Source organism: Pogoniulus pusillus, chromosome 24 (assembly GCF_015220805.1).
Source record: "Pogoniulus pusillus isolate bPogPus1 chromosome 24, bPogPus1.pri, whole genome shotgun sequence".
Taxonomy (NCBI): Eukaryota; Metazoa; Chordata; class Aves; order Piciformes; family Lybiidae; genus Pogoniulus; species Pogoniulus pusillus.
This window is the reverse complement of record NC_087287.1, coordinates 21,719,728-21,746,993: the sequence shown is the minus strand read 5'-3', so window position 1 is coordinate 21,746,993 and position 27,266 is coordinate 21,719,728. Positions and strand designations below refer to the sequence as shown.

The window sequence follows — 27,266 nt, the reverse complement described above, 5'->3', positions numbered from 1 at the left end:
CGCACCCGCGAGGCGAGCTGCCATTGGTCGGCCGCGATGTGCGTCACTGGCCTGGGGTGGGGCTACTGCTGCCAGGGAAACCGGTAACGCCTTCACCGTCTGGGCTTCTGCTTGCGAGCGTCCCTGGCGGCGTCGTGCTGCTCGGGCTTGACTTGCGGTGCTCCCGAGTGGCTTTTTTCGGCGGGCTTTGGTCCTTGGTTTGCCGCGGGGTTTGCTGGTTTGTTGTGAGTTTCTGTGGTGAGTGGTTTGGTGGTTTGTGGTGGGGTTCCGTGGTGTGTGGTGAGTGGTTTGCCAGTGGTTTGGTGGTTTGTGGTGAGGTTTGGTGGTGTGTAGTGAGTGCTACGCCAGTGGTTTGTGGTTTGTTGTGTTTGGTGGTGTGTGGTGAGTGGTTTGGTGGTTTGTGGTGGTCTCTTGTGATTTGTTGTGGAGTTTGGTGGTGTGTGGGGAGTGGTTTGGAGGTTTGTGGTTTCTGAAGTTTGTGGTGGCTTCTTATGGTTTGTGGTAGGTGATTTGTCTGGCCTGAGCCCAGCTTCACCTGTGCAGTCTCACTGTGTGAAGTCTGTGTGCTGGTGTCCACTTTCATCTTTTGGAACCCAGCATCTCCTAGCAGCAACTTCTGCGCAACCAGTCCCAAGCCAAGATGTCATGCTTCAACATTGGCTCATTTTTCAGAAAGGTATGAGCAAGGCAGGACCCTGCTGACCTCTCCCATGATTTTCTGGGCACAAAGTGCTCACATATCACCCAACAGAGTGTCAGTACAGTGCCCTGTGGTTAGTAAGTATCGTTTAGTCCTGGATTTAGAAGACTGAACACTATATTACTACTAGACTGTAAACCAAATAAACCAACCAAGCAACAAAACCACAGTACATAACTGGTTCTGTACTTTTTGACAAAGTAAAGTAATAATCACAGGATCATTTTGGTTGCTAATAAACCTCAAAGGTCATCAAGTCCAACTGTCAACCCAGCACCACTGTGCCAAATAAACCATGTCCCAAAATGCTATGTCTACACGTTCTTTGAACACCTCCAGGTACTGTGACTCCCAACACCTCCCTGGCAGCCTGTTCCAAGCCTTGACCACTCTTTCAGTAAAAAAATGTTTCCTAACAGCCAATCTGAACTTCCCCTGGTGCGGTCATTTTCTATCCTTCTATCAGTTCATAGTGGGGAGAAGAGACCAACACACCCCTCACTACAACTCTCAGCTTAGAAAGCTTCTTGTGATCAAATTGGGTAACATTTTAGTGATAAGACAAGAGGAAATAGCCTCAAGTTGTGCCAGGCAAGGTTACAGAATCATTGGATCATAGGGGTGAGAAGGGATCTCATACAGTCCAACCCCTTGCTAACATAGGAGAATCATTATAACATAGAATTTTCCCTTCATGTTATACTAAGAAGTCTTAATGGGATTCAAAGTATCCAACTCAAGCCTTTAACTCCCAGAAGTGACTTTACAAATGATTTAGAACTCTCACCATTTTTGTGTACGCATTTTGGGAATTCCCCTGAAATCTCTGGAGCAGCTTGGCTCTCAGGCATCTGATTCAGGTGCTGGAACAGGTCCATAGAAGGTCAGCAAAGCTGGTGAAGAGTCTGGAGAACAGGTCCTGGTCACAGCAGCTGAGGGAACTGTGTTTTTTTTTAGTCTGGAGAAAAGGAGGCTGAGGAGAAACCTTCTTGTTCTCTACAACTCCCTGAAAAGATGTTGGAGCCAGGTGGGTGTCAGGCTCTTTTCGCCAGGAACAAATGATAGGACAAGAGGAAATGGTCTCCCATTGCACCAGAAGAGGTTTATGTTGGACATTAGGAAAAATTTCTTCCCTAAAAGGGTTGTGAAGGTCTGGAGCAGGCTGCCCAAGACAGCTAAGAATGCCCCATTCTTAAAAACCTTCAGCTGTTGAGGTGATGGCTTTTTAAGGTCATGATGAGGACCAAACAACTCTCATGCTTTTAGTCAGCACATTCTGGATCACTTCAGTATTAGACAAACAAACTAAATGCACAGCAGCCAAACAACCAGGTCAGTTCACTCCTGACAGCACAGCTCAGTCCTGGTTTCCTAGCTTAAAATAACGTTCCTTGCTTTCACATGTTCCTTGCTTTCCTCATGTTAACAGCTGCAAGTGGTAACAGCCTCTTGAGCCAGCCCCTCTCCTGAGATAACGTAGTAAGACTTTGTGTATAAACATGTAATGCACTGGCTGTTAGCATGGAGGTTCAGGTCTGAACTCTCTGCTCCAAGCCTTACTCCTTTATGGTAATCTCTGCACTCAACTTCTCTCCCCAAACCCAAACCCTGAGCTATGGATACAACTCAGGAGGCAAGTTAAATTAGACATTTTGAAACCACTAATTTAAGTTGCCAGAGCTAGAAAGGGAGCTTGGGTGTGTATCACCATGCCCTTGGTTGCGAGCTCTGCATCTAATGAACCTGACTGAGCATCTACCTTATTTGTGTAATGACCTTATCCTGTTGCTATGCTTCACAACAGAGAAACATAATGGACATTAGAAGTCAGGTACATAACATCTGTGTCCACAAAAAGAGTGAAACAGTAGTAGAAGCACTGACATGGAGGTGAGGGGTGTTTAAGGTCATGACGAGAACCAAGCTACTGTCACATTTTTAGTCAGGTACATAGCATTTGTGACTCCAGAAAGAGTGAAAAAGTAGTAGAAGCACTGATGTTACAAAATGAACCAGTGTGTTTATACACAATTAACGTGACCTGGGAAGGAACCCCTGGGAAACAACATGGTCTTGTTTTAGTTGCCTCTTGCGGAGGAGTTTGTCTGGGTTTGGGGGAATGAAGACCTTTAGTATAGTAACAAATACATTTAGGGCCATGAGAAATGATCAGAGAGCTGAAACACCTCTACTATGAGGGCAGACTGAGAAAGTTGGGGATGTTCAGCCATTTTTTTAACAAGAAAGGTGATGAAACACTGGCCCAGGTTGCCCAGAGAGGTGGTAGATACCCTATTCCTGGAACCCCGTCACGTTGGACAGGGCCGTAAGTAACCTCCTCTAGTTGCAGACTCCCCTGCTGACTGCAGGGAGATTGAACTAGCTGACCCTTAAAGGTCCCTTCCAACCCAAACCTGTCTGTGGTTCTCTACTGACTCACCAAGTGAAAACAAAAGCACTGCTTTAAAGGACAGGAGCTTCTTTTTCAAGTTACCTTTGGGCTGTGTAGGTCCCTGCAACCTTTGTTATCCTATTAGATATTTCTTACTCATCAGAAAATTACAGAGCTTTGTGAGGCTTCTCTCAATGGAAGGCAACAGCCCTAGGAAGAAAAGACAACAAACAGCACACAACAGACACATACACATATGTATGTGTACATAACCCCCCTATTGTTAAGGAAACGTCTGGTGGCAAAGCTTTATTCCTGTGTCAGCACTAACCACCTTCCTGGCAGGAGGAATTTAGAGTAACTCCTAGGTTCCACTGCAGTTGCCTCAGCCGAGAAGCTACAATCCCGCTGCAGTCGTGGTTGTAACTTGTGGACTGTTTGTATTTCACTGGTAGAAACTGGCTTAATGGCAACAAATGAATTAATCACAGGAGGTAACTGGAAGATACTGAGGTTTGGGGGTTAGGTTTGAAGGGTGTGGCACTGAACTAGGTCATGTCCAGAAACACCTGCAGCACCGATTTTCTTCATCTACAGGTATCCTCGTTGAGGGAGCTTTGGGTGTGTAGTGTAGTCAAGCAGGAGAAGCAGACATGCTGCCTAGATTACTGGTTTAGCACACTGCTACAGCTCTAACGTCAGAGAAAAGAGGAATTCAAGTGAACTAGAAAGGGAGCTTGGGTGTGTGCCACCATGCTGCGGTTGTGAGGGGCTGCACTGCATCTAATGAACCTGACTAAGCATAAGCCTTATCCTGTCACTGTGCTTCACAACAGAGAAACATAATGGACATTAGAAGTCAATGTATTGCTAATTACATTTCATATTTGTTTTCAAACAGCCATGGAAGATATTCCATTGCATAACAACACCTGAGCAAGACAGGGAGCGTCCAGCGAGGTTGGAGAAGGCAAGTCACCATTGTACAGACTGGTCTGTTGGAGTTTGGGGTACTTCAGAGGCAGAAGTAGCAAAAACAACTCAAACCAGCACACAAACAACTCAGCCCCTCCCCACCCCCCCAGATCCCAGCCTCCCCAAACCTGGATTTCATTGCATTTGAAAGATAGAAATCTCATTTAGAGGTTGCTGTGGTAGGCAGTAAAGCCCTGGAATGTTAATTGTTTCAGTGGAATGTATGATTCAAAAAACATAATATGGGGACCAGTTGATCTATTTCTAAGGTTAATTGTCCCCTATTTATTTACAATTCTCTTCTCCTCTCTGCAAATCTAAACAGCACTCAAAAGAAAGTGGCAGTAGGAGTCTGATCTGGTGATGCCTACTTTCCTCTGTAGCAGGGTAATAAAATCCTTGCAGGATTTGGTGAAATCAGTTAAAATGAGTGTAGCATTCAGGAAAGCAGGAGATCAGCTGAATTCTTGCTTCACTTGAATTATTTCCCTTTTTACCCAACAAAGAGTCAAAAAAATGACAACTCTGATCACAAGCAGCACTTCCTCGAGGAATTCATACAGAGACTATGAGAGCAGCCAAGTAGCAAGAGCAGTAGTCAGAGGGATTTCTGTTTAGCTGGGGCATGCTTCGCCCCAAAGCTGGGAGTGGAGGGAACCCAAGGCAGTAGTTATGGGAATATTTAGCTGGCCTCCACGTCTGTGTGGGAGCCCAAAGAGTGGTAAGTGATGGGAGGTCTTGTTGTACCTCGGAGACGTGAGACAGGATGGGAGTGTGGAGATAAAGTGCTGCATGGCTGAAGTAGATGGGAAAAGCAGCTGGGGAAGTGACTGTCTGTTGGAATAAGATGAAGCAGCAGGGTTGAGGGTCAGTAGGCTGTGGGAAAGTGAAGTGTGTATAAACCTCTCAATAAATAGCCGCTGGTTCCACAGTTTGAGGCCCCTTTGGCCCATCTGTGGCCATGGTCACCTCGTGGTCTATCAGCTTGCATTTCATCTCCCCGTGTTGAGACAGGCAGGCTCTGAATCAACATAGCGCACAATAGGTGCAGGTATAGCAACAGGGAGTCTTTAACAAGTGTTGATCTACATTGGTTCAAGTGGGTTGCTTTCCAACAGCCACGGAAGGTGTGGTGGCGGAGGCCTCACAAAGGACGGCAGAAGACTGCAGCAGAACTGCAGCAAGAAGAGGAGTGTCCATCGAGGCTGGAGAAGGCAAGTCACCATTGCACAGGCTGGTCTGTCAGAGTGTGGGGTATTTCAGAGGCAGGAGCAGTAAAAACAACTCCAGTTGAGTCAAATGCATGTGCTCTTTCCCACTGTATCCCACTGCATTAAGTTACTGCCACTTTCTTCTTTTTATTCAAGAACTTTTCTTTGGAGACTACCATCCCATGTAATGATAGTGGCCCTGGTGCACCACACCACGATAAAGCTTTTACTTCAACACAGAAGATTTGTCTTTGGTGTTACATTCCTTGTGGGGGGATACCCATTTCATGTCTGTCCTTTTCAACAGCAGTTTGTTCTGGAACTGCTTCACATGCCTGCTGGGCTAGCTACATGAATTCAGTGAAGGCTATTCTAGTTTTGCACCTCAAAATTATGACGTGGAAAGGCATTTTGCAAAATCTGAAGCATTCAAACTGCTCTGCTCACTTTCACAGGAGAAATCAAGAGATTGGAAAATCTAGACCTTGATTTGTTTGCTATGACACGTGTCAGTCAGACTGAAAGCCTTTCTCTGTTTCAGCACATTTTGGTTTAGACAACCTAAGTGCATGGCGGGGCAAACCATCAGCTCAGTCCTAGTTTTTTAGCTTAAAATAACGTTCCTTGCTTTCACATGCTTCCTCATGTTAACAGCTGCAAGTGGTAACAGCCTCTCGAGCCAGCCCATCTCCTGAGATAACTGGTAGGAACGCATTGTGTGTAGATATGTAATGCACTGGCTGTTAGCATGGAGGTTCAGGTCTGAACTCTCTGCTCCAAGCCTTACTCCTTGAATGGTAATCTCTGCACTCAACTTCTCTCCCCAAACCCAAACCCTGAACTATGGATATAGCTCAGAAAGCAAGTGGTTTTGAAACCACTTGGCTTGAGATCCTCATGGTCACATGCTGATGTCTACAGCCTGTTTGAGAAGGTGGTCATGGCTCATACAGGCTTGTCTGTGAGCAAAGAAATCCACAGAAGAAAAAGAAAGGGTTGTGGGTTTAGTCTGTGTCCAAGGAGGTAGGTGGGAAATATAATGGGCCATAACCTCTTGGTTACAAAAGCCATATAAGAACCTTTTCTTCTGGAATAGGAAGAGTCATTCTCTTCCTATTCCAGAGGTAAAAATACTCAGCATTTGTTTGCTAATGGTAAAATGTGTAGGAATGCTTTCCCCTTGCCTCCTGTTTTCCATGTCCTCAGACCAGGACCTCAGCCCTGTTCTCTTTCCCATCCCTGACTTCACAGCCCATGGCTCTGCTCCTCACGGCTCCTCTGTTTATCACCTGTTTCTTACCTGCTGCTACACAGCTGCACATCTGTGAGAAATGAACTCAGTGTAAAATTTAAGTGTAACAGGTTTATTATAAACAAAGGCAAACAGTGCTGGGTGCATAGCAAATAACAACACTGCTAGAGGCACACACTAACAACATGTGCCAATGCTTATATAGGATAAGGACTAGAGAGCACTGTATGAGTGTGACACATACTCATGAATATTCTTTTACATGTCTTTTAAGCACTACTCCTAACCCCCCTTAGCCCCCACGCCTTAGTCCTTTCCATCAAAACAACAGCTGCTCTTCTTCACAAGGTGAACTTGCCCTCTTGTGTTTCCTTCGCACATCAGTCAGCGGGGCCTCCTGGATCCTCCCGACGCTCACTGCAGCGCCCTTATCTTCGGTTCTGGACGCGCTGGCAGCTCCTAACATCTCCGTCTCTCTCGTTATTTTACCGCTTAATAAGTGCTGTGAATACTTCATTGTGCGAAAGCCAAAGCTCCATTATCACACACCCCTGTCCCGGCTGTTCGCATTTCCCGGCCAGGCGATGGTGGTCACAGGCTTGCAGAAGGCTGCAGGAGACCCCCGGCCAGCACAAGGGGGACAGCCTGGCTGGCAGGGGCAGGAGGTGGGGGCTGAGGAAGGTTATCTCACAGCTTCGCAAGCGGTGGGCAGGCAGAGCCAGGCTCTTGCAGAGGCAGGACTAGCACTCGGTGCAGTGTCGGCTTTCCTTTAACGCTGACTTTCACACCGTAGAAAGGAGGCTCTAGAGTCACACACGGCTGGGAGCTGCCGCCTGCCGTGCCCCCGGGCTCAGGCTGGCAGTGTGCCGGCAGGCAGTCGGCTCTCAGTGCCCCACCCTGCACCGCCTGCCCGCTCCCGGCTCCCGTACTGGGGCCTGCAGCAGGGCCGCAGCCGGCCGGAGGCGGTGGCACCTGCTTCGTGCCCGGCCCACCGGGAGCCGGGCGGGACGCTGGAGCCCTGCTCCCCTCACAGGGACACCCGGGACGAGCGTGGTTCCGCGCCCCGCTTCGGGCTGTCCCCCGCAGCGAGCTGCGTCCCCGCCGCTGTTCCCGGCACGGAGCAAGCGAGCCCTGGGCGACTTCGCGGCTGCCGCCCGCAGAGAGCCGCTCGGCGGCGCCTGGCGCTGCTGCCCGCCCTCGGAAGCCGCGGGGCCGCACGGCGCGGCCCTGCCCGGCCTGGACGGAGCGGTGAGGCTATGGCGGAGGGCAGCGTACCCTGCCGTGGCGCCCGGGAACGCATCCGTAACAAAGCTGCTATGGGGAGTTCGTACGGCAGCCGGGCGTGCCGTGTCCCTGTCCCAGCCAGCCCTGCCCCTGCCGCGGGGTGCTGGTGGCCGGGCGCGCCGCTCCCCGGAGCCTCGCCGCTCTCCATCGCTTCCCCAGCGGTGCTTGTCGCCCAGAGGCGGGTGGAGAGTGGGAAGTTGGTTGCCTTTTGGAGATACCCACAGCCTGTTTTGTGTCCGTGCTGCAGCGGCTTTGTGCTCTCTTGTTCGGTTCATCATCTCGGCGGTGAGCAGGCACTGCTGCAGCACATCTTCGGTTAACGCTGGGGAGGCTTCCGTTCCCCTTTCTTGTCTTTTTCATCCACTTTAGATTAGCTGTGCGTTTTAAAGCCTCGACCTTGGCAAGTTTGGGCGTTTGGTTTGTAGCTTAAAAGATTTTGGAAAAGCCAACCACAAGCCCTCTAGATCCCTCCTGGCAAAAGAAATAAAGGGTCCCTGTATTTGAAGTGCTTGGTAGCTTCAGAGTTTAAAGGCTGCCTTGCCTAAGTAATTAGCTTTTAAAAGCGCTGTTATTATGTAAATAAAAGATCGAAGACATCAATTGCTTTGGAAAAGCGGAGGCGGGTGAGAGTGGGTTTGGGAGGGAAGAGGAACCAACCTATTTCCTTGCAGGAGTCTACACAACTATTTAGGTGCTAGCCTAGGAAAAATGGTTGAATGGGAAGTCAGGGTATCTGGATGCCACAAGAAAGGACAGCTTGCCGAGAACATCTCCAGTGTTCCCTCCATCTGAAAGAGTCCTGTGCTGTCGTGATTGTTGCGTTTACGGTGTGCAGTCCATCTCCTGCCCTCAGCGGTAGAACACCTGGGCTAGGTTGTGGCTAGCAGAAGAGGGAGCGTGTTCCTTTCCCTCTTACGTGTTTTCTTTCCCCTTGCCTTGGCAGACCATAATACAAGATGCAGGTGAGGAAGTAGAAGACGGGGCAGTTTACCGTGTCACCCTGAAAACAGTGCAGGTTGAGGAGGATGCCGACGCAGCAGCAAGAGAATCTGGGGTAAGTGAGGCTGCTGTGCTGGCACTTGGGAAGGCTGCTCGTGGGCGTTAGAGGGAGCTGAATTCCACACCAGTCATTACAACACCCACTTCTAGCTCTCACTGGCTCACTATTTAAAAACTGACCACTGAAGTCATCTGTCAGGGTTGTCTGAAATAACTCTCTCCTTGTGTTGCCCCATCCTCTTGACTCGTGAAAAAGATGCTCCCAGTTGTGGCCATGGCTCAGGTGTTCCTTAGTGCAGAAATAGCACTTAGCTTCTGGCCCGAGAAACCAGAACATTTAACAGTTCTTTTGGACTGGGCTGTAGCTCATTTCTGCTGCTAGGAGCCTCTCTCACAGCTCCCAAACCAGTAGCTGTGGCATTTAGATTAGTGATGGGCTCTGCAGAGTTAGCAGAAACTCCCTCAAAGCTTTTGGCTCTTATGTTTGTATTGCTTTCTCAGCCAGCAGAGACATTCACTTTTTTTCTGCAAGAATTACACTCCCTGTTGTTTCTCAACGATCTATTTCAAAGCAGGGAGGCTTTAGTGGTAAGTAAAATGAGCTTCAATGCACACATGCTCAGTTTGGCTCGTTGCTGAGTGCCTTCACCTTTGTCAGACCAAGTGCCCAGCTGATAAAAAATGCCCTCGCTTTGGTGGAATTGTTGTGGCTGTGGGAGTTAGAGCCAGATCTTTAGGAGGTGGCTGCAGCTTCCATGTTAGTTTCTGTTTACATATTTTCTTCAAGGTTCAAGGCAGTAGAACCAGAACTTGTTTTCATGTAGTGTCCAGGTTGGTATTTTAAAGACTTTTAGAAGTGCTTGGAGGTTTATATACATTTTTTTCCAGTAGTGTTCTGTGACATAAAAGCAATACAGCAGGGCTGAAACCAGTCCAAAAAACTAAGCATAGTCTCTCCTGCATATAGATGGTGCTTACAATCTCCCCATCTGTGATGGTTTGGGTGTTCCCTGCCCCCCACACTTTAGAAATTACCCAACTAGACTCAGCCGGCTCTGGGAATATAAATTAAGCTATTTATTTACAGCTAGCACAATATACAAGCAGATATTCACAGTATATACAATTATATAGGTTGGACGTGGCACTTGGTTCCATGGTCTAGCCTTGAGCTGTGTGGTAAAGGGTTGGACTCGATGATCTGTGAGGTCTCTTCCAACCCTGATGATACTATGATACTATGATACTATGATATACAGAAATATACAAGGTAAAAATAATACAGAAGCACAACTCCCCTCCCAGAAACCTGAGTCCCCAGGAGGGGCTCTCAACCACCTCTGCACCTTCCCCCTGCCCCTCTCAACCTTACCCCAGTCCTAAGGAAGAATAGAGGTTCAGCCAAGAGGTTAAGAAGCAAAGGTGAGTGGAAGGTGAGGTTAGGGAGCTGCAGCTCAGTCAGTGCCCAGCCAGAGTGTGAAAGTGCCACCAAATGGTGAGAGTGTTATCTAATGTTTACTTTCTTCTTCAGCAAGACTCTGAGGGGAGTAGACATCACCATTGTTTTCCTTTCACAGCCTATGAGCTAGTTCTTTGCACCAAAACATTCTAGCCTGCTTCAAACTAGCACCCCGTCCCATGGTTCAATGTTGCAGGCTGCGTGCCTGCTATCACTGCTTGCCGGCGAGACAGCGGTAAACAGGCCCATAACCCAGGATGGTTCGGGTGAGCTGCCTGAGCTCCAGAAAGATCCAAATGTGAATTACGCTGAAGCCATTTATTGATCATGACAGCCTGAATTTATACACTCAGCCAGTAGAGCACAGGCCTACACATTAGCATAATCAGTCAGGGACGACCCAGCACATCTGCATGAGTACACACCTTGTTGTTCTCGTTAGCGAGGTCTGTTATCTACCCCTGCTGAGATAAGGTATCCGGCTGCATGTGAGAACCAAGGGCTGTTATTACAAGGATCTGCCTGTTGTCTCTTCTTTTCGCTCTGTTCCCACAGCAGTCCTGCACCTGCCCCACACAGCTCTTATGCATTCTGCATTCCCACAGTTCCAAGATGTACACTGAGTTGTAATCAGAACAGATAATTTCAAATCTGCTTCCTTTGAGTGGCAGATTACCCATCTCAGAATCACAGAATTAACCAGGTTGGAAAAGACTTTTGAGGTCATTGAGTCCATCCTGTCACCTAACACCTTCTAATTAACTGAACTGTGGCACCAAGTGCCTCATTCAGTCTCCTTTTAAACATCTCCAGGGACGGTGACTCCACCACCTCCCTGGGCATCCCATTCCAATGCCAATCACTCCTGTGAAGAACTTCCTCCTAACATCCAACCTAAACCTCCCCGGCGCAGTTTGAGACTGTGTGCTCTTGTTCTGTCACTGGATGCTTGGGAGAAGAGACCAACCCCTGCCTGGCTACAATCTTCTTTCAGGTAGTTGTAGAGAGCAATGAGATGCCCCTTGAGCCTCCTCTTCTCCAGGCTGAACAACCCCAGCTCCCTCAGCTGCTCCTCGCAGAGCTTTGCTCCAGCCTCCTCAGCAGCCTTGTTGCCCTTCTCTGGACATGTTCAAGCACCTCAACATCTTTCTTAAATCTTCTGAGGAGCCCAGAACTGGACACAGCACTCAAGGTGTGACCTAACCGGTGCTGTGTACAGGGGCAGAATTACCTCCCTGGTCCTGCTGATGCAGGCCAGGATGCCGCTGGCCTTCTTGGCCACCTGGGCAAGCTGCTGGCTCGTGTTCAGTCGTCTGTGAACCGATACTCCCAGGTTCCTCTCTGCCTCGCTGCTCTTCAGCCACGCTGTCCCCAGCCTGTAGTGCTGCATGGGGTTGTGGCCAAAGGGCAGACTCTGGCACTTGGCCTTGTTAAAACTCATGGCACTGGACTGTGCCCATCTCTCCAGCCTGTTCAGGTACCTCTGCGGAGCCCTCCTACCCTTTACCAGATTGACACTTGCTCCCACCTTGGTGTCACCTACAAACTTGCTGATGCTGGACTCAATCCCCTCATCCAGATCATGATCATCCAGATCATGAAAATATTAAACAGGACTGGGCCTGGCACTGATCCCTGGGGAACACCTCTAGTGACAGCTCCCAACTGGATGTGGCTCCATTCACCACCACTCTCTGAGCCCAGCCCTCCATCCAGTTCTTAACCCAGCACAGAGTGCCCCCATCCAGACCACGAACTGCCAGCTTCACTAGGAGCTTGCTATGGCAGACAGTGTCAGAGGCCTTTCTGAAGTCCAGGTAGACTACATCCACAGCCTTCCCCACATCCACCTGGTCATAAAAAGAGATCAGGTTGGTCAAGCAGGACCTGCCCCTCCTAAATCCATGCTGGCTGGGTCTGATGCCCTGACCATCCTATAGGTGCCCTGTTCCATTATCTTGCATGGCACTGAGGTCAGGCTGACAGGGCTGTGATTTCCTGGGTCCTCTTTCCGACCCTTCTTGTGGATGGGCACCACAATGGCAGCTTCCAGTCTTCAGTCTGCCTGCTGTCTTCTGCCAGGAAAAATACTAGTATTTTTGGGCTCCTGTAAATTCCACCAGCTTAACTGGCTTAAATTCAATCTGAAATTATGTCATTTTACAATTGAGATGTGGCTGCAAGTACCCTAAGACCTCTGCTTACCTGCTGTCTCTTTGTTTTTGTTTTTTTTTTACCTAACCTAAGAGGATTGAAGATGTTTTTTTCACATAGTCTTGAAATAGCTCACAATGGCCAGATTTTTCCTTTGCATAATGACCTTAATTCTCAGAACTCCTGTTTTTTCTTTTCCCTCCTGTATATAGAAGCTTGATCAGGCTCATACACTCATTTCTCTCAAAGAAAATGATTTTTTGTTACTGGAGTTTTATTAGTGCTGGTTATATGTGATTATAATGATTAAATAGTAATCAACCATGTCACATCATTACAATCAAGGTCCAGCTCTGCAGCCCTTAACACAGGAAGGCTATGGACCTGATGGAACAGGTTCAGACGAGGGCCTCAAGGATGTGGGTGGGCTGGAGCATCTCTGCTACAAGGACAGGCTGAGGGAGCTGGGGCTGGTCAGCCTGGTGGGGAAGGGAGGGCTTAGGGCAGACCTAATAGCAGCCTTCAGGACCTGAGGGGACTTGCACAAGGCTGTAAAGGGACTGTTTACAAAGGCCTGCAGTGATAGGACAAGGATAAATGGTTTGAAAGTCAGGGAAGATTTCAATTGGATGCCAGGAACAAGTGATCTACCATGAGGGTGGTGAAGCACTGGAACAAGTTGCACAGGGAGGTAGTTGAGGCCCCATCCCTGGAGATACTCAAGGTCAGGAAGGTCCCTTCCAATCCAAACCATTCTATGATTCTGTTCTATGAAAAGAGCAGGTGTGTCACAGCACATTTCCATGTTTCTTGTGTTAGTGGTCTTAGATTCAGTCTGGGTTCTATACCAGAGACAGACAAATGTTAGGTCTGGGTTCCATACCAGAGACAGTCAAATGCTAGTTCTGGGTTCCTTCTCAGAGACAGACAAATGTTAGGTCTGGGTTCCATACCAGAGACAGCCAAATGTTAGGTCTGGGTTCCTGCTCAGAGACAGCCAAATGTTAGGTCTGGGTTCCATACCAGAGACAGCCAAATGTTAGGTCTAGGTTCCATACCAGAGACAGCCAAATGTTAGGTCTGGGTTCCTGCTCAGAGACAGACAAATGTTAGGTCTGGGTTCCTGCTCAGAGACAGCCAAATGTTAGGTCAGGGTTCCTGCTCAGAGACAGACAAATGTTAGGTCTGGGTTCCTTCTTGGAGACAGCCAACTCAAAAGGCTGAGGGAAATTTTGTTAGGTTGCTCTTACTGATATTTTGTATTTGTAATTCCATTTTTCACACTCACTGAAGTAAATACTTTAAGGACCAGTCACAGAAATAGTTGTCTGAGCTGTCCTCTAAAATAATGACCCAATTCAAAGGAGTGTTTCTGGTTATTTTAGGCATACAACAGGCTGTAAGTATTAAAACCAGATGTTTAAAACCCACACAGAGCCACAACACCAAACCTGACTTTGTTGGCAAATATTGTGCCAAACAGAAACTGTAAGAGACATTGTAATGTGACAGTGACATGTTATATGTTTGGAGGATGACTTTGACACCCTCCTTGCAAGAGTATCCTGAAATGCTGCAAATCCAAATGTGTTTGTGACTTTAGGTTCTGTGTGGCAACTCAAAATGGGTACTTTCAGGAGAGGGATCACAAGTGTTGCTGCTGAAGGTGTGGATTGGCTTTCATGTTTTTTCAGAGCTGAAGTGGGACACCGAATGAGCACTCTTGTTCCCTGCAGTAACAGTATTCTCTGCGGGATTGTCCTTTTAGATTCCAATCCATGATGGGATCATAAGATAACTTGATAGCAGCCAGACTGTGAAATGTTTTGTGGGGTGTGTCAGAGGAACATCCTAAAGATAAACTTACTAAAACCCTTGCTTGATTTGAAGAGACAAAGAATGTGGAGAAACAAAAAGACAGACTTGTTCAGTAACCGCAGGTGGACTGTGGCTTTGAAAGGATGGCACTGAATTTATTCTATTGTGAAAGCTGTGTCAGGAGTCTGACTTCTCTCTGATTTTTGCAGTTTGCTTTTGCTTTAACGTTGTAGATAGAAGAGGAGCAGAGGACCATGTCTTCAAAACATGCTGTCAGCCAGCTGGAGGTGACCAAGATCCGGGCAATTAAAGCTGGCACGCTGGAGAAGCTTGTGGAAAACCTTTTGACATCTTTTGGAGACCATGATTTTGCCTACACAGACATCTTCCTCTCAACATACAAGTCATTTACATCCACTAAGAGAGTCCTGGAGCTTCTCCTTGACCGGTAAGAGCCCATTTATGATGAGAACTGAGCCATCAGTCGAAGCAGCAAGAGCTACTTTGAAATGAGCAGTTTCAGATGATGCAAGTGTTCTTAGACCAGCACTCTCAAGGCTGAGGAAACCCAAGCTGACCTTGAATGTTTTCAGGGATGAGGCCTTCACCACCTCCCTGGGCAACCTGTTCCAGTGTTCCACCACCCTCATATTAAGGAACTTCTTCCTAATGTCCAGTTTAAATATACTCTCTAGTTTAAAACCAAATTTGCTTGTCCTGTGGAAAATGAAATTCATAGTCCTACCTTCAAGGTACATGCTCTGCCCATGTAGGTAAGAGATGCTGCTTTGCTCTGTTGGAGTTGTGCCCATGTTTTCCTCTTTCCCAGTGGCATTTTCCCAGCTCCACAGGCTATTCTCATATGTGACAACTGCCTCGGTAGCTTTGGCACAAGTGGGCACTTGCCACCTAGAAAACTCTGTGAAATCACAGTTGGAGCCAGGAGGGATGACAAATCATAGAATCATAGAATCAACCAGGTTGGAAGAGACCTCCAAGATCATCCAGTCCAACCTAGCACCCAGACCTATCCAATCAACTAGACCATGGCACTAAGTGCCTCATCCAGTCTTTTCTTGAACACCTCCAGGGACGGTGCCTCCACCACCTCCCTGGGCAGCCCATTCCAATGCCAATCACTCTCTCTGTGAAGAACTTCTTCCTAATATCCAGCCTATACCTACCCCAGCACAACTTGAGACTGTGTGCCCTTGTTCTATTGCTGGTTGCCTGGGAGAAGAGGCCACCCCCCACCTGGCTACAATGTCCCTTCAGGTAGTTGTAGACAGTAATAAGATCACCCCTGAGCCTCCTCTTCTCCAGGCTAAACAACCCCAGCTCCCTCAGCCTCTCCTCATAGGGTTTATGCTCCAGGCCCTTCACCAGCTTTGTTGCCCTTCTCTGGACATGCTCCAGCACCTCAACATCTGTCTTGAATTGAGTGGCCCAGAACTGGACACAGTACTCAAGGTGTGGCCTGAGCAGTGCTGAGTACAGGGGAAGAATAACCTCCCTTGTCCTACTGGCCACACTGCTCCTGAGCCAGCCCAGGATGCCATTGGCTCTCTTGGCCACCTGGGCACACTGCTGGCTCATCTTCAGCTTACTATCTATCAGTACCCCCAGGTGCCTTTCTTCCTGGCTGCTCTCCAGCCACTCAGTCCCCAGCCTATAGCGCTGCTTGGGGTTATTGTGGCCAAAGTGCAGAATCCTGCACTTGGCCTTGTTAAATCTCATCCCATTGGCCTCTGCCCACCCATCCAGCCTGCCCATGTCCCTCTGCAGGGCTCTTCTACCTTCCAACAGATCAACACCTGCTCCTAGCTTGGTGTCATCTGCAAACTTACTGATGCTGGACTCAATCCCCTCATCCAGGTCATCAATAAAGATATTGAACAGGACTGGGCCCAGCACTGATCCTTGGGGAACACCACTAGTGACAGCTGCCAACTGGATGTGGCACCATTCACCATCACTCTCTGGGCTCTGCCATCCAGCCAGTTCTTAATCCAGCACAGAGTGAATCTGTCCAAACCATGAGCTGCCAGCTTGGCTAGGAGCTTCTTGTGGCAGACAGTGTCAAAGGCTTTGCTGAAGTCCAAGTAGACTACATCCACAGCCTGCCCCACATTCACCAGGCAGATAACCTGATCATAAAAGGAGATCAGGTTGGTGAGACAGGACCTGCCCTTCCTAAACCCATGCTGGCTGGGTCTGATCCCTTGGCCATCCTGTAGGTGCTGCAGAAACAGAAGCTGTGCTGGAGAAAGTGCTTGTATTACAGTCACTGTGTCACTGGAACATTGCTCTGGGAAAGGATGGAGGGAAAATGGGCAGAAAAGATGCCCACAATGGCAAATCCAGCCTGACCTCAGTCCCTGAGCTGGCCTGGCAGCACTGCTTACTGGCCACAATGGCCCGAGGAAGCTTTGGGAGGTTTTTGGGTGCCCAGAGGAGACCACTGAAGTGTCCCACAGGTGATGGTGGCCAAAGCCTGCCTGCCTTGGAGCTGTGAGCAAATGATTTGGGTTGCTTCTTCCCATGTATGGATTGCTTCACATAAATTAGGTTGGAAGAAACCAGCCACTGCTGCCTCTGTTTTTTTTTCCTTCCTAAATGAAATAATCTCAACAGATTTGTATTTTGAGCTAGAAACACTCTTTAGGTGTTTATGGTAGTAGTTTATCAATTCTGCTGTTGGGATATTCAGTAGAGGTTTCTCTAAACACCCATCTCATTTTTCAGAAAGGAGAACCTGGAGACCCCAACCTTCGAGGAGACAGAGAGCAAGAACTGCTCCGAGCACAAAGCTCTGCCTAGAACGTAAGTGTGGCTTTGGCCAGGACTTGCTGTCGGGGAGCACATGGGCATCAGAGATGTTGTTCCTTTTCAAAGGCCACAGTGCTGTTTGCTTGCCTAAACTGTCTCATATCAGAGGATCACACAGAGTTACAGAATACCGGGGTTTGGAAGGGACATTTGGTGATCAGATTCACCTAGAGCAGGTTGACAATAATATAACCCAGAGATCTTCTCATCAGAGAAATCATCTTAGAATTAAACATGAGATGAACACATCTAGGCCAGCATTTTGTTGAAACAGACAAGGAGTGTTTGTTTCCCCTGCCTTATCGATGGCAGTAAATGGTTATTGCTTGTGACTGTTTTTATTGTGCCTTACAGCAGTGTCTGCAAACCAAAGCTGGTGTTGTCTCTGGCAACATCTGCATGCATGAGTCTTTTCCATTAGTGCCTCTGTGATTTACAGCTGCTCTTGGTCGGAAGTCATCCTAATTTTCAAGAGAGATAGCAAAGCTATTTTGAAATGCAAGGGGAAAGTAGTTCGGTTAACCTCATAGCATCATATGAATATGTGTTTTTATCTTCAGACACTGGGTGTAAAATGTGCCTTAGGTAATCAGTGCCTTAGGTAATCAGTGCCTGACACCTGTGGGATCTGTGGTTTGCAGCACTGTGGCATCACTACATTTGGCTATAGGATCTTCTTCAGCATTTCTGAAGACTGTTTTTCTAACAATTTATCTCAACTTCCACCAGTTAGGAAAAGCTTAAGGTTTTTTTTTTTGCCAGTGCACTGATTTCTCTGTCCCTGAGGAAGCCACCTTTAGTTTTGAGATGGAAGAAAAGCGTTCAGTTTCCTTATCAAGAGATGCAGTCAAGACTGAGCAGTACACTACAGCATTGCCATTCCTGAAGTTCAAGCAGGCTGTCGACTCATAGCACATTCTGTTCCATGCACATTTTTCTTGGTCTTCTGCTTACCCCCATGTTTTTCTGATGGCTTGTGTGTTGGGATAAGGGAATTTTAAGTCTGGCATTAAATGGTTTCCATTAGCATACCAGACACCTTTCTGTCTCCATTGCCTGAATGGACAAAGAACCTGCAAAGAATCTGTTGTGTTTAACCCCCAGAGAGCAATGGGTGGAAGCTCCTTGGCTATGAGTATTTCAGTAGCTGTCTCTGCAGGAGAGCTTAATTAATGTCTGCAAATGGTAAAAGGATTCTCAACGGTTTTAATTAGAAACAAAGCAGGATAGAAAGCTGCAAGCTCTGCTGATTTGGGCTCTTTCTCTTGCCCTGTGAGAGTCAACAAGGGAGCTCAGTTCTCCTCCGTTCTTTCCTGGCTGGTGTAACAGAGAGCTATGACTATTTTCACAGGATGGTTTGGGTTGGAAGGCACCTTGAAAAGTCAACTAGCCCAACTCCCTTGCAAGTCAGTAGGGACATCTGCAAGGAGAGCAGGTTGCTCAGAGCTCCAAACAACCTGACCTGGACTGATTCCAGGAATGGGGCATGTACCACCCCTGTGGGCAACCTAAGCCAGGGTCTCACCACCTTTAAAAGATTTCTTCCTTAGATCTTCCTTGGGTCTCCCTGGAGCCTTTTCCTCCTGTTTTAACATGAGAACTCATCAAAGAAGGGCAAGTAGTTAAAACTTGGCCACAAGCAGCAAGAAGACAGTATAATGTAGTAGGTAGAGGCAACAACAGACAGCCAGTGGGTTCCCACACTCCCATCCAAAATGAGCTCTAGGGTCTCCTCTAACCCCCAACTCTGAGCAAACCATTTGACCTCCCCCTGTCTCAGTCAGTCCAGTCATGCAAAACAGATTAAGGATTTATATTGGGGATGTGAAAGATCATTTCACAGCCAACTTATGGACCCTAAGGAGCCTGATGGAGAGAAAAGGGAAAGAGATGGAAATACTTTGGACATAGGAGAGTGATGTTTTTAAATGGTGCTGTGACACAGGGTGCTGGATGTGTGCTGAGCTGGAAAAGATGATTAAAAGTGTGAGGAAAGGAGAGGGTGGAGTGGGAGCTTGGTAGCCTCTCTGTGGGCACACATCTGTTGGTGGCCTTTCTTGCACCTTGGGCTGTGGGGCTGGACTGGCTGTTGTGTGACATCTGTCCTGGCTGAGAGTAATGGTCCCAAAGCTCCAGGTAAAAGCTTGGCCACTGATGTTCTGTGATGCATGGGAATGGTTTGGAGCTGTGCCTGGGGAAGTTCAGACTGGACGTTCAGAAGCATTTCTTTAGCAGGAGGATGGTCAAACCCTGGAACAGGCTTCCTAGAGAGGTAGTCAATGCCTTGAGTCTTCAGTGTTGAAGAGGCATTTGGCCAATGCCCTTAACAACAGGCGTTCAGTTTTGGCCAGCCCTGAAGTGGCCAGGCAGTTGGGCTAGATAATCAGTGCAGGTCCTTCCAACTGAAGTAAGCTATTCTGTTGTGGTAGTTGCCTTAGCCATCATGATTTGATGTCTTGAATTCAGTAGGAAGATCTCAATATAGCTTACATAGATTTGGTTCTTTGTTAGTTTGTATTTGGGAGGCTATAACTTGTGGGAGTGCAAATCAGGGTCAGCTTCACTGAAGTCTCTGGCAAAACCTGAGTAGTATCTTAATAAGATTGCATACATGAAAAGGACAAATTAACTTCCTTGCTCAGTGGGTTCAGGTGGTTTGTGACTGTCTCGCTGTCTTTATAGCTGTGTGAGAGGCAGGAAGATCTGATTGCATCCATATGTTCTGTGTGCAATCCATGTCTTCTCTCTGTTTGCTCTTAGGGCTGTAGCATCAGTGTTAAGTGCCTGGCTCAGTCAGTGCTCCGAGGACTTCCGAGAGCCTCCCAACTACCCTTCTCTCCTGAAGGTTCTGGACTACCTGAACAGGAACCTGCCTGGCTCTGACACAGAGAAGAAGGCCCAGAAACTCTTGGAAAAATTCCAGAGTGAAGGAACAGAGAACAACTGTGAGTTACCTTCTGCCTCTCTGCTCTGCCAGACTGTGTGGTACCACAGGGGGGTGTGTGGAGCATGCTTCATCAACTCTGCTGCTTAACGGACACTACAGAGAGGCTCACCAGTGCCTTCTTATTTCCTTCTTTTTGAAACCCAAAATCTCTGTGTCAGATGAAATCTGGATTTAAGAGCATTCCTAAGGCAGTATCTTGGGGATATAACTGCAATCTCATTCCTCTACAGTTTATTTTTTGTTGTTTGCAGATTATAACAGTGTATAAAGACCAAAAATGTAGATTAGTGAAATTCAGCAGTGCTAATGAGGAATTTTTGTTGTGGGGTGGTGGTGGTTCTTTTTGCAGAAGAAAGGTTAGCAAATGGATGAAGCCATTTCTCTGCTAAGAATCCCTGAACAGCTCAATTCTAACTGTTTCTTTTTCTTGCACCTTTTCTTTGCCAATTTAATCTACAGGTCAACATCTTTCTTGCTAAAACCTGCAGCACTGCGGGACCACGAAGTCAGGCAGCAGAGTGCCCAAAGTGCTTTCATTCACTGCCTGCTGCACACATTTACTGTTATGTTTTCTGTCCTGGGCAGGTGATGAATTCCTTAATACCAGCTGCCATGTCCTGGAGGTCCAATATGAAGAACTAAAATTTTCTTCTTTCCCTGAGGCCCTTGTAGCAGAACAGCTGACCTACATGGACTCTGTACGTAGAGGGGAAACTCTGCTGGGTTTCTGCAGCACTCCCTTCTTTTAAAGTTCTGTCTGTATAAGTATAGTGTTGCACAACAGGTAGAACACTCTTTTCAGTGGTGCCCATTTATAAGACCAGGATCAGTGGGCACAAATGGGAGTGCAGGAGGTTGCATCTCAACATCAAGAAAAACTTCTTTGCTGTAAGGATGCTTGAGCCCAAGAGCAGGCTGCCCAGAGAGGTTGTGGAGTCTCCTTCTCTGAAGAGATTCCAAATCCACGTGAACGTTGTGTTCCTGGGCAGCCTGCTGTGGATGACCCTGCTTTAGCAGGGGGGTTGGACTAGATAGCTCTAGAAGTCCCTCCCAGCCCGCACCATGCTGGGATGGCCTGGGTTGTTGGGACACAGAACACTGCTCTACTTGGTTATCCAAACCAGCTTCCTTCACTGGGCTTTCTTCCTTCAGTCATTGTGAAGCTTTGGTTGGTTTTCTCTAAGGTGTGACTGTAAATCTGTGTAGGCTTTTTGGCAAAGTTCAGAGTTTGACACCTGAGAAATAGGACATTTTGACCAGATTGCTGCCTGGCCTCAAGATGTGCAGGTAGTCTGTAGCGTTCCGGTTTGGTTTGTCTGTATTAACCTCCTTCAGAGTATCACTTGATCTTTTTTACTTTTGTTTCCCCTTGGTCCTGCAACTGATCTGAAGTTGTCTCTTCTTTTCCCAGGACTGTTTAGCTGACAGTTTTTCTAGGGCATCAAGCCTATAAATAATGTGCCAAAGTGTATATTTTAAACTAAGAGAAAACAAATCTTTACCTTTTAATATTGCCTTAGATTTAGATCCAATTTGTACTGTAAAGATTGTCCACTGCTTGTGGACAGCATAGGTCTAGGAGAGTCCTGCTGACTTAACTCATCTCTATTTCATTCTAGAAATTGTTCCAGAAAGTTGTTTCCCAGCATTGTTTGGGGAGCATTTGGTCACGAAGGGACAGGGATGAAAACAAAGAGCTGGTGCTTAGCATCAGAGCCACCATCACTCAATTCAACGCCATTTGCAATTGCGTTGTGAGTACCATCGTGAAGAATAAGGACCTAAAGACACATCAGAGAGCCAGGATCATGGAGAGATGGATCCATATTGCCCATGTAAAGCTTTTATTTTGTATTCTTCAGTGTTTCTGGTGTGGGAGGTGGAGGGAAGAAAAGGGTTGTGTGCACTGGTCCCAGGCCAGTGAACATCTTAGCGCTAAATCTTTCTATTTTTGACTGCCTTTCTGTGTACTATCAGGTGAAGTATTCCCCTTCCTCTCCTCTGTTCCTTCCCCACCATGGAAATGGGGGTTGGTGCTGGTCTTCACAGGGCTGGGATCTCTAATGAATGGGTGAGGTGAATGGGGAGTGCTGTACACTTGCTAATACATTTATGGGAAGACACAGGTATATTCAACCACTTCCCTGCTAGCAGTGAAAGAAGTGACATGGTAGTTAACAACATCCAGAGGTTAGACCTGCTTTCAGAGGAGCATTTGACAAGAGTGGAGTTGGACTGGCAGTGGTGCAGGCAGAATAAGCCTTGTGGTCACCTGCCTTGGGCCATTAACATTCAGTCCATGAGCATCGTGCTCCTTCTGCTGTGTCTATGAATGCAGTGGGAGCTGAAATCAGGTGTGGCAGAGGACAGCACAAGTGTTTCTGTTTTCATACCTTCACATACACCACAGAATTACGGAATTGCTTTGCTTAGAAAAAAGACCTTTAATATGAATCAAATTCCAACCATTCTCTAACTCTACCGAGGCTGGTGTTAAACCATGGCCCTCAGCACCACATCTCTGCCTCTTTTAAACACCTCTAGGGATAGTTATCCAACCACCTCCCTGTCCCTTCCAAGGAGAAGGGTTCTTCTAATGTCCAACCTAAGCCTTCCCTGGTGCAACTTGTGGCCATTTCCTCTTGTCCTATCACTTACTAACACGGAGAAGAGACCAAACCCCACCTTGCTCCAACCTCCTTTCAAGTAGTTCTCTGTTCCACTTTTCTTTTCTCTAGAACTGGAAGCTGTAGCACAAAGGCATGAAAATGAGGGCAGCAACATCTAAGCATCAAAGCACATAAAATGTTTGGTGCCTGAGGATGGGCAGTGATGTTTTTGATGCTCAGTATTTGTACAGCTGCCTGCTTAGCAGTGGGGAGGTGCACCAGGCATGACAGCGCTCTCACAGAAGAGCACTTGAGCAATGGGGATGCTGACATTTAAAGCTGCTGTGTTTCTGACCACTCTTTTCCTAGGAGTGTCGTGTGCTGAAGAATTTTTCTGCCCTGGGGGCCATTGTTTCGGCACTGCAATCCTGTGCTGTCTTTCGGCTCAAGAGTTCCTGGGCACGTGTTCCAAAGTAAGTCTCCCGTTCTGTGCCTAGCCCCAAAGAAAGGCTAAAACTCAGTGCTCTGTCTTTTCATCTTGTCCTGCTTCTTCACAGACATTCCTGTAAGGCTAAGATGTGAGCTCCTCTTTCATACCAAGGGGGCAACTTGCCCTTGGGGGTACCAGCTCTCTTCTGTCCTTTGTAGCATTCTGGGTCTTCCACAACCTATTTTGAACAGCTGTGGGACTAGCTACTCACCCAGCTCATGCCCACCATTCTCACAAGGCCAGCACAAGGGCACCATGGTGCTTGCCTGTTGTCTTCTCTCCTTTGAATCGTAGGACCATCATGGAATGGCTTGACTTGGAAGGCACCTGAGAGAATCTCTCTCTGCTATTTTTCTATTCCTTCAAATCCATTTAACCACCTTCTTAGAACAAGCTTAGTCTCATCCCCTGCAGTGTGATTGAGATCCCTGGCATACCTATATGGCATTTCCTTGTGATGGTGTAAAATAAAGCCTAAATTTATTTGGGGCACCAAAAGTTCCCAGCAGGGTTTCTTGTAGACATGCAGCATCTCATTGGATACATTTTGGTGGTGTCCTCTTTTATATGCCCAACTGATCCATAGTGAAAAAAAAGTGATCTGGTCTGATTTAGAGCTTACTGCTGACACAAAGGATTGGATCTTTCCGTGTTACAGAAAGGCAGTGCTGCTGTTGGAGGAGCTGGCCCATACCTTTGCAGACCGTAACAATTACTTGGCAGCTAAGGAGCTGGTGGCAAAGGTGAGACTTAGCTTGAATTGCAGTGCTTGTGATCACAATCACAGCTGAGCTTAGCCCTTTCTCTAACCAACTGCCAAAGCTCTTCTTGTAAGGCTTAGGCTTTTCTCCTGGGCTGAGAGGTGATTTTGTGGTTCCTCAAAGAACCAAGAGGTGGAGGGAGGAGATTCTGCCCCTCTGCTCCACTCTGCTGGGATCCCACCTGCAGTGCCAGGGCCAGCTCTGGAGTCCTCAGCACAGCAGACACATGGACCTGCTGGAGTGAGGCCACTGCGATGATGGGAGGGCTGAAAGCCCTCTGCTGTGAGACCAGGCTGTGAGAGTTGGGGTTGTTCGACCTGGAGAAGAGAAGCTCCAGGGAGACCTTCTTGTGGCCTTTCAGGACTTGAAGGGGCCAGTCAGAAAGCTGGGGACACACTTTTTATCAGGGCCTATTGTGACAGGACAAGGGGTGATGGTTTTAAACTAAAGAAGAGAGATTTAGACTGGCTACAAGGATACTTTTCACACTAAAAGTGTGGTGGGATGCTGGTCCAGGTTGCCCAGAGAGGTGGTAGATGCCTCATCCCTGGAATCATTTCAGGTGATTTTGAACAGGGCTGTGAGCAACCTGCTGATTGCTGAGGGTTGAACTAAATGAGGTCTAAAGGTCCCTCCCAATCCAAGGCAGTCTGTGATTCTGTGGAACGATTGATGAATACAAACATGTGCTCAGCTGTCTACTTTCTGCCCTACACGAAAGAATCCCATTAACTGCTCTTGCTAAAGAGAAATAGGTGGAAGCCCAGACAGTTCTGTGTAGTAAAGTAGGTACTGTAAGTATTGGAATTCTTGTGATAAAGAAAATTGGCTCTAGTCAGAGCAAGAATCTTTTTGAACAAGGTCACAAAGCTTCTGATGTACCAGCTTGAAAGCTACACAGACTTCTCCAGAGATGGCTTCATAAAATGTGTCCACTTTCCAGTCTGCTGATGCAAATGGCTTTTGTCTCCAAGTTGGCAAAGGACAGGGGAAGAGAATTCTGGAATAGGGAGGCAAAAGTGTTGAGCAGAATTTTTTATTTGACTGGGGAAAATACATATCCTTTTGGCTGGTGGAGACAAGGCTTTGCTTCACAAGTGTGTAGAAACACAAACTGTAGAGCTCAGACTGCAGCTTCTAGTAGCCTAGAAGGTTTAAAATGTGAATCACTACTGTTAAAATGAAGGGAATGGCTGGGGAGTGAATTGCTCCTTCTCTGGCAGCAGGTAACCAGGGACCCTGCCCCTCCCCAGGGTTTCTTCCCCCAGCAGGGTTTCCTGGTGACCCACTGTTAGAAATCAAGGTAGGGTGGCAATATTGGTGAGAACATCCTGTTCAGACTTTGATTTAAGGTCTAGATGAGATACTGAGGATGATGGAATGAAAGAAAACATGGTTTACAAGACCACTGCCTGCTTCTTCCATGTCCTTATTCTTGCTCTGATCTTCTGCAGGGGACAGGGCAAGTCCTGGTACCTTACCTCGGTGCTTTCCTCACTGATCTTGTCATGCTCGACACAGCCCTTCGAGACTCTGTGGAGGTAATTTGGGGTGATTATCATTGAATCCTAAATATCCTCCTAATCATTCAGCTCTGAGTCTGCCCTTCCTTGTATCTTCTGCTGGATTCTGGTGCAGCTCATGAAAATCTTTTATCACAAAGAAGAGTAGTCTCGGCAACAAGAATCTTATGTGAATTTGTGTGCAGTTATCTCAAGGGACAACCTTAGCATCAAACAGGCTGCCCAGGGTAGCTTTGGGGTCTCCATCCCTGGAGGGATTTCAAAGCCATGGAGATGTGGTGCTGAGGAACCTGGTTTAGTGGTGACCTGGCAGTGCTGGGTTAACGATGGTACTCTGTGATCTTAAAGGAGTCATCCAGCCAAAATGGTTCTATGATGTTATGATTGTTTCCTTAAGCTGAAAACAGGAGGACAGGAGGCTTTCCAGTATTCTGTTTTGGTTTTCTGAAAGCAGCATTTCAGTTGTAAGGATTTCTGTGCATAATTGGTAACTTACCCAGGATCAGGAATTCAGCTCTTCAGACTGATCACTGAAGTGCCTCAGTATTGGCTCAGGTGTGTCTGAGCCCTGAAATGATTTAAAGACTTGTTTTTTCCCTTTCTCTTTAAGCTGAACAAGCAGAGGGAACCAATCTGGCACAGGAAGTTAAAAAGAATTGCCAGAGTCTGGTTTCTTAGCAGAGACTGAAGACAGGGCAAATTTACCAAGGTGTTTGTTTGAAAGGTTTTCAAACACCTCTGAAACGTGGCCCTTTTCATGGAGACACTTGAGGAGCCATGCTGCAGGCACTCAGCCTTCCTTTTCCTGGTGCTACACATTTCTCTGGGCTGGCAATAGCTTCTGGTCTCTTTGGCTGTCATTTGCTTTGCCAGACTGCACTAAATCAGTAAGGTTGTTAGATGTCCGTTTTCTTTTTGGCCGTTTCCCTTCTGCCCATGGGTTGTGCTCAGCTGGCGTTCCTGAGAGTCAGTGGCAGCACTGCTGAACTCGAGCCTCACAGAGCAGACCAAAGCTGAGCTTGTTCCTTGCATGCAAAGTGCCACCAGCATTCTCCAGGCCTGATCTCAGCACAGCTTCTATGAGTGTTCTTGTGCTGGGCTTTTCTCCTTGGACAGATGGCCATGTAGGCCCTGAGGACAGATGTCCTTTGGGGACCTGGCTGCATGAGTGCTGGGGTTTACAGCAGGTCTGGGAGCAAGTATTTTCATAAGGCACTTGTTCAGGGCAGGTCTGTGCTTTACATCAGTCCTACTGCTTCATCCTGTTTGTGATGGCATTCAGCTGAGCACTGCTCTTCTGCTCTGATCCCTTCCCTTTGCTCCCAACAGGGCGGGCTGCTGAACTTCGAGAAGAGGCGCAGGGTAAGTTGGCTGCTCTGTGATTCCTTCTGGAGCCTTCTCTTGCCAAGGGTACCTGTCTTTGCATCTGCAAACCCATTCATTGTAATGCAAGTTTGCCAGGGAAAACTGCATCTCTGAAGTGCCCTGAGGCCCTGCCAAACACTGTGGGGTGGCAGAGGGAGAGAGCCTGATTTAGATGTGTGCAGGAGGGGATGAAGAGCTTTGGACCACTGACTTCCCTGGGATTTACCTCAGGGCATGGTCATTCCTTCCACTTGGTGTCCGTGGGAATACATGTCGTGTGTGTCCAGTGTGCTGAATCAGACCTGGTGGCACACAGATACAGTTTGTTCTTTTGCTGCAGTAAACAATTAGTAGATAAAAGGCTGCAGAGAACAAGCCAGGTAAATGGGACTAAGAAATCAATTCTTTCAGGTGTCCCTTTCAGCCTGAGCCTCGTTGGTCAGAGAGAGACAAGTAATGCTGTGTAGGAGAAAAGGTACTAGAGTGACACCTGTCCAA

The 27,266-nt window shown here is 47.6% G+C and overlaps 1 protein-coding gene across 1 annotated transcript; it reads left to right on the top strand.

The window, feature by feature from the left end:
- Positions 1–36: 36 nt before the first annotated feature.
- LOC135186291 (ral guanine nucleotide dissociation stimulator-like 1) lies at positions 37–26,901 on the top strand. Its single transcript, XM_064163929.1, has 12 exons — positions 37–83; positions 7,385–7,778; positions 8,758–8,868; positions 14,478–14,692; positions 16,990–17,067; positions 19,834–20,018; positions 20,606–20,718; positions 21,640–21,855; positions 22,999–23,102; positions 23,778–23,862; positions 25,335–25,421; positions 26,733–26,901. The coding sequence occupies exons 1-12, from the start codon at positions 37–39 to the stop codon at positions 26,880–26,882; spliced, it is 1,785 nt and encodes a 594-aa protein (XP_064019999.1). The 3' UTR covers positions 26,883–26,901.
- The last annotated feature ends 365 nt before the right edge of the window (positions 26,902–27,266 follow it).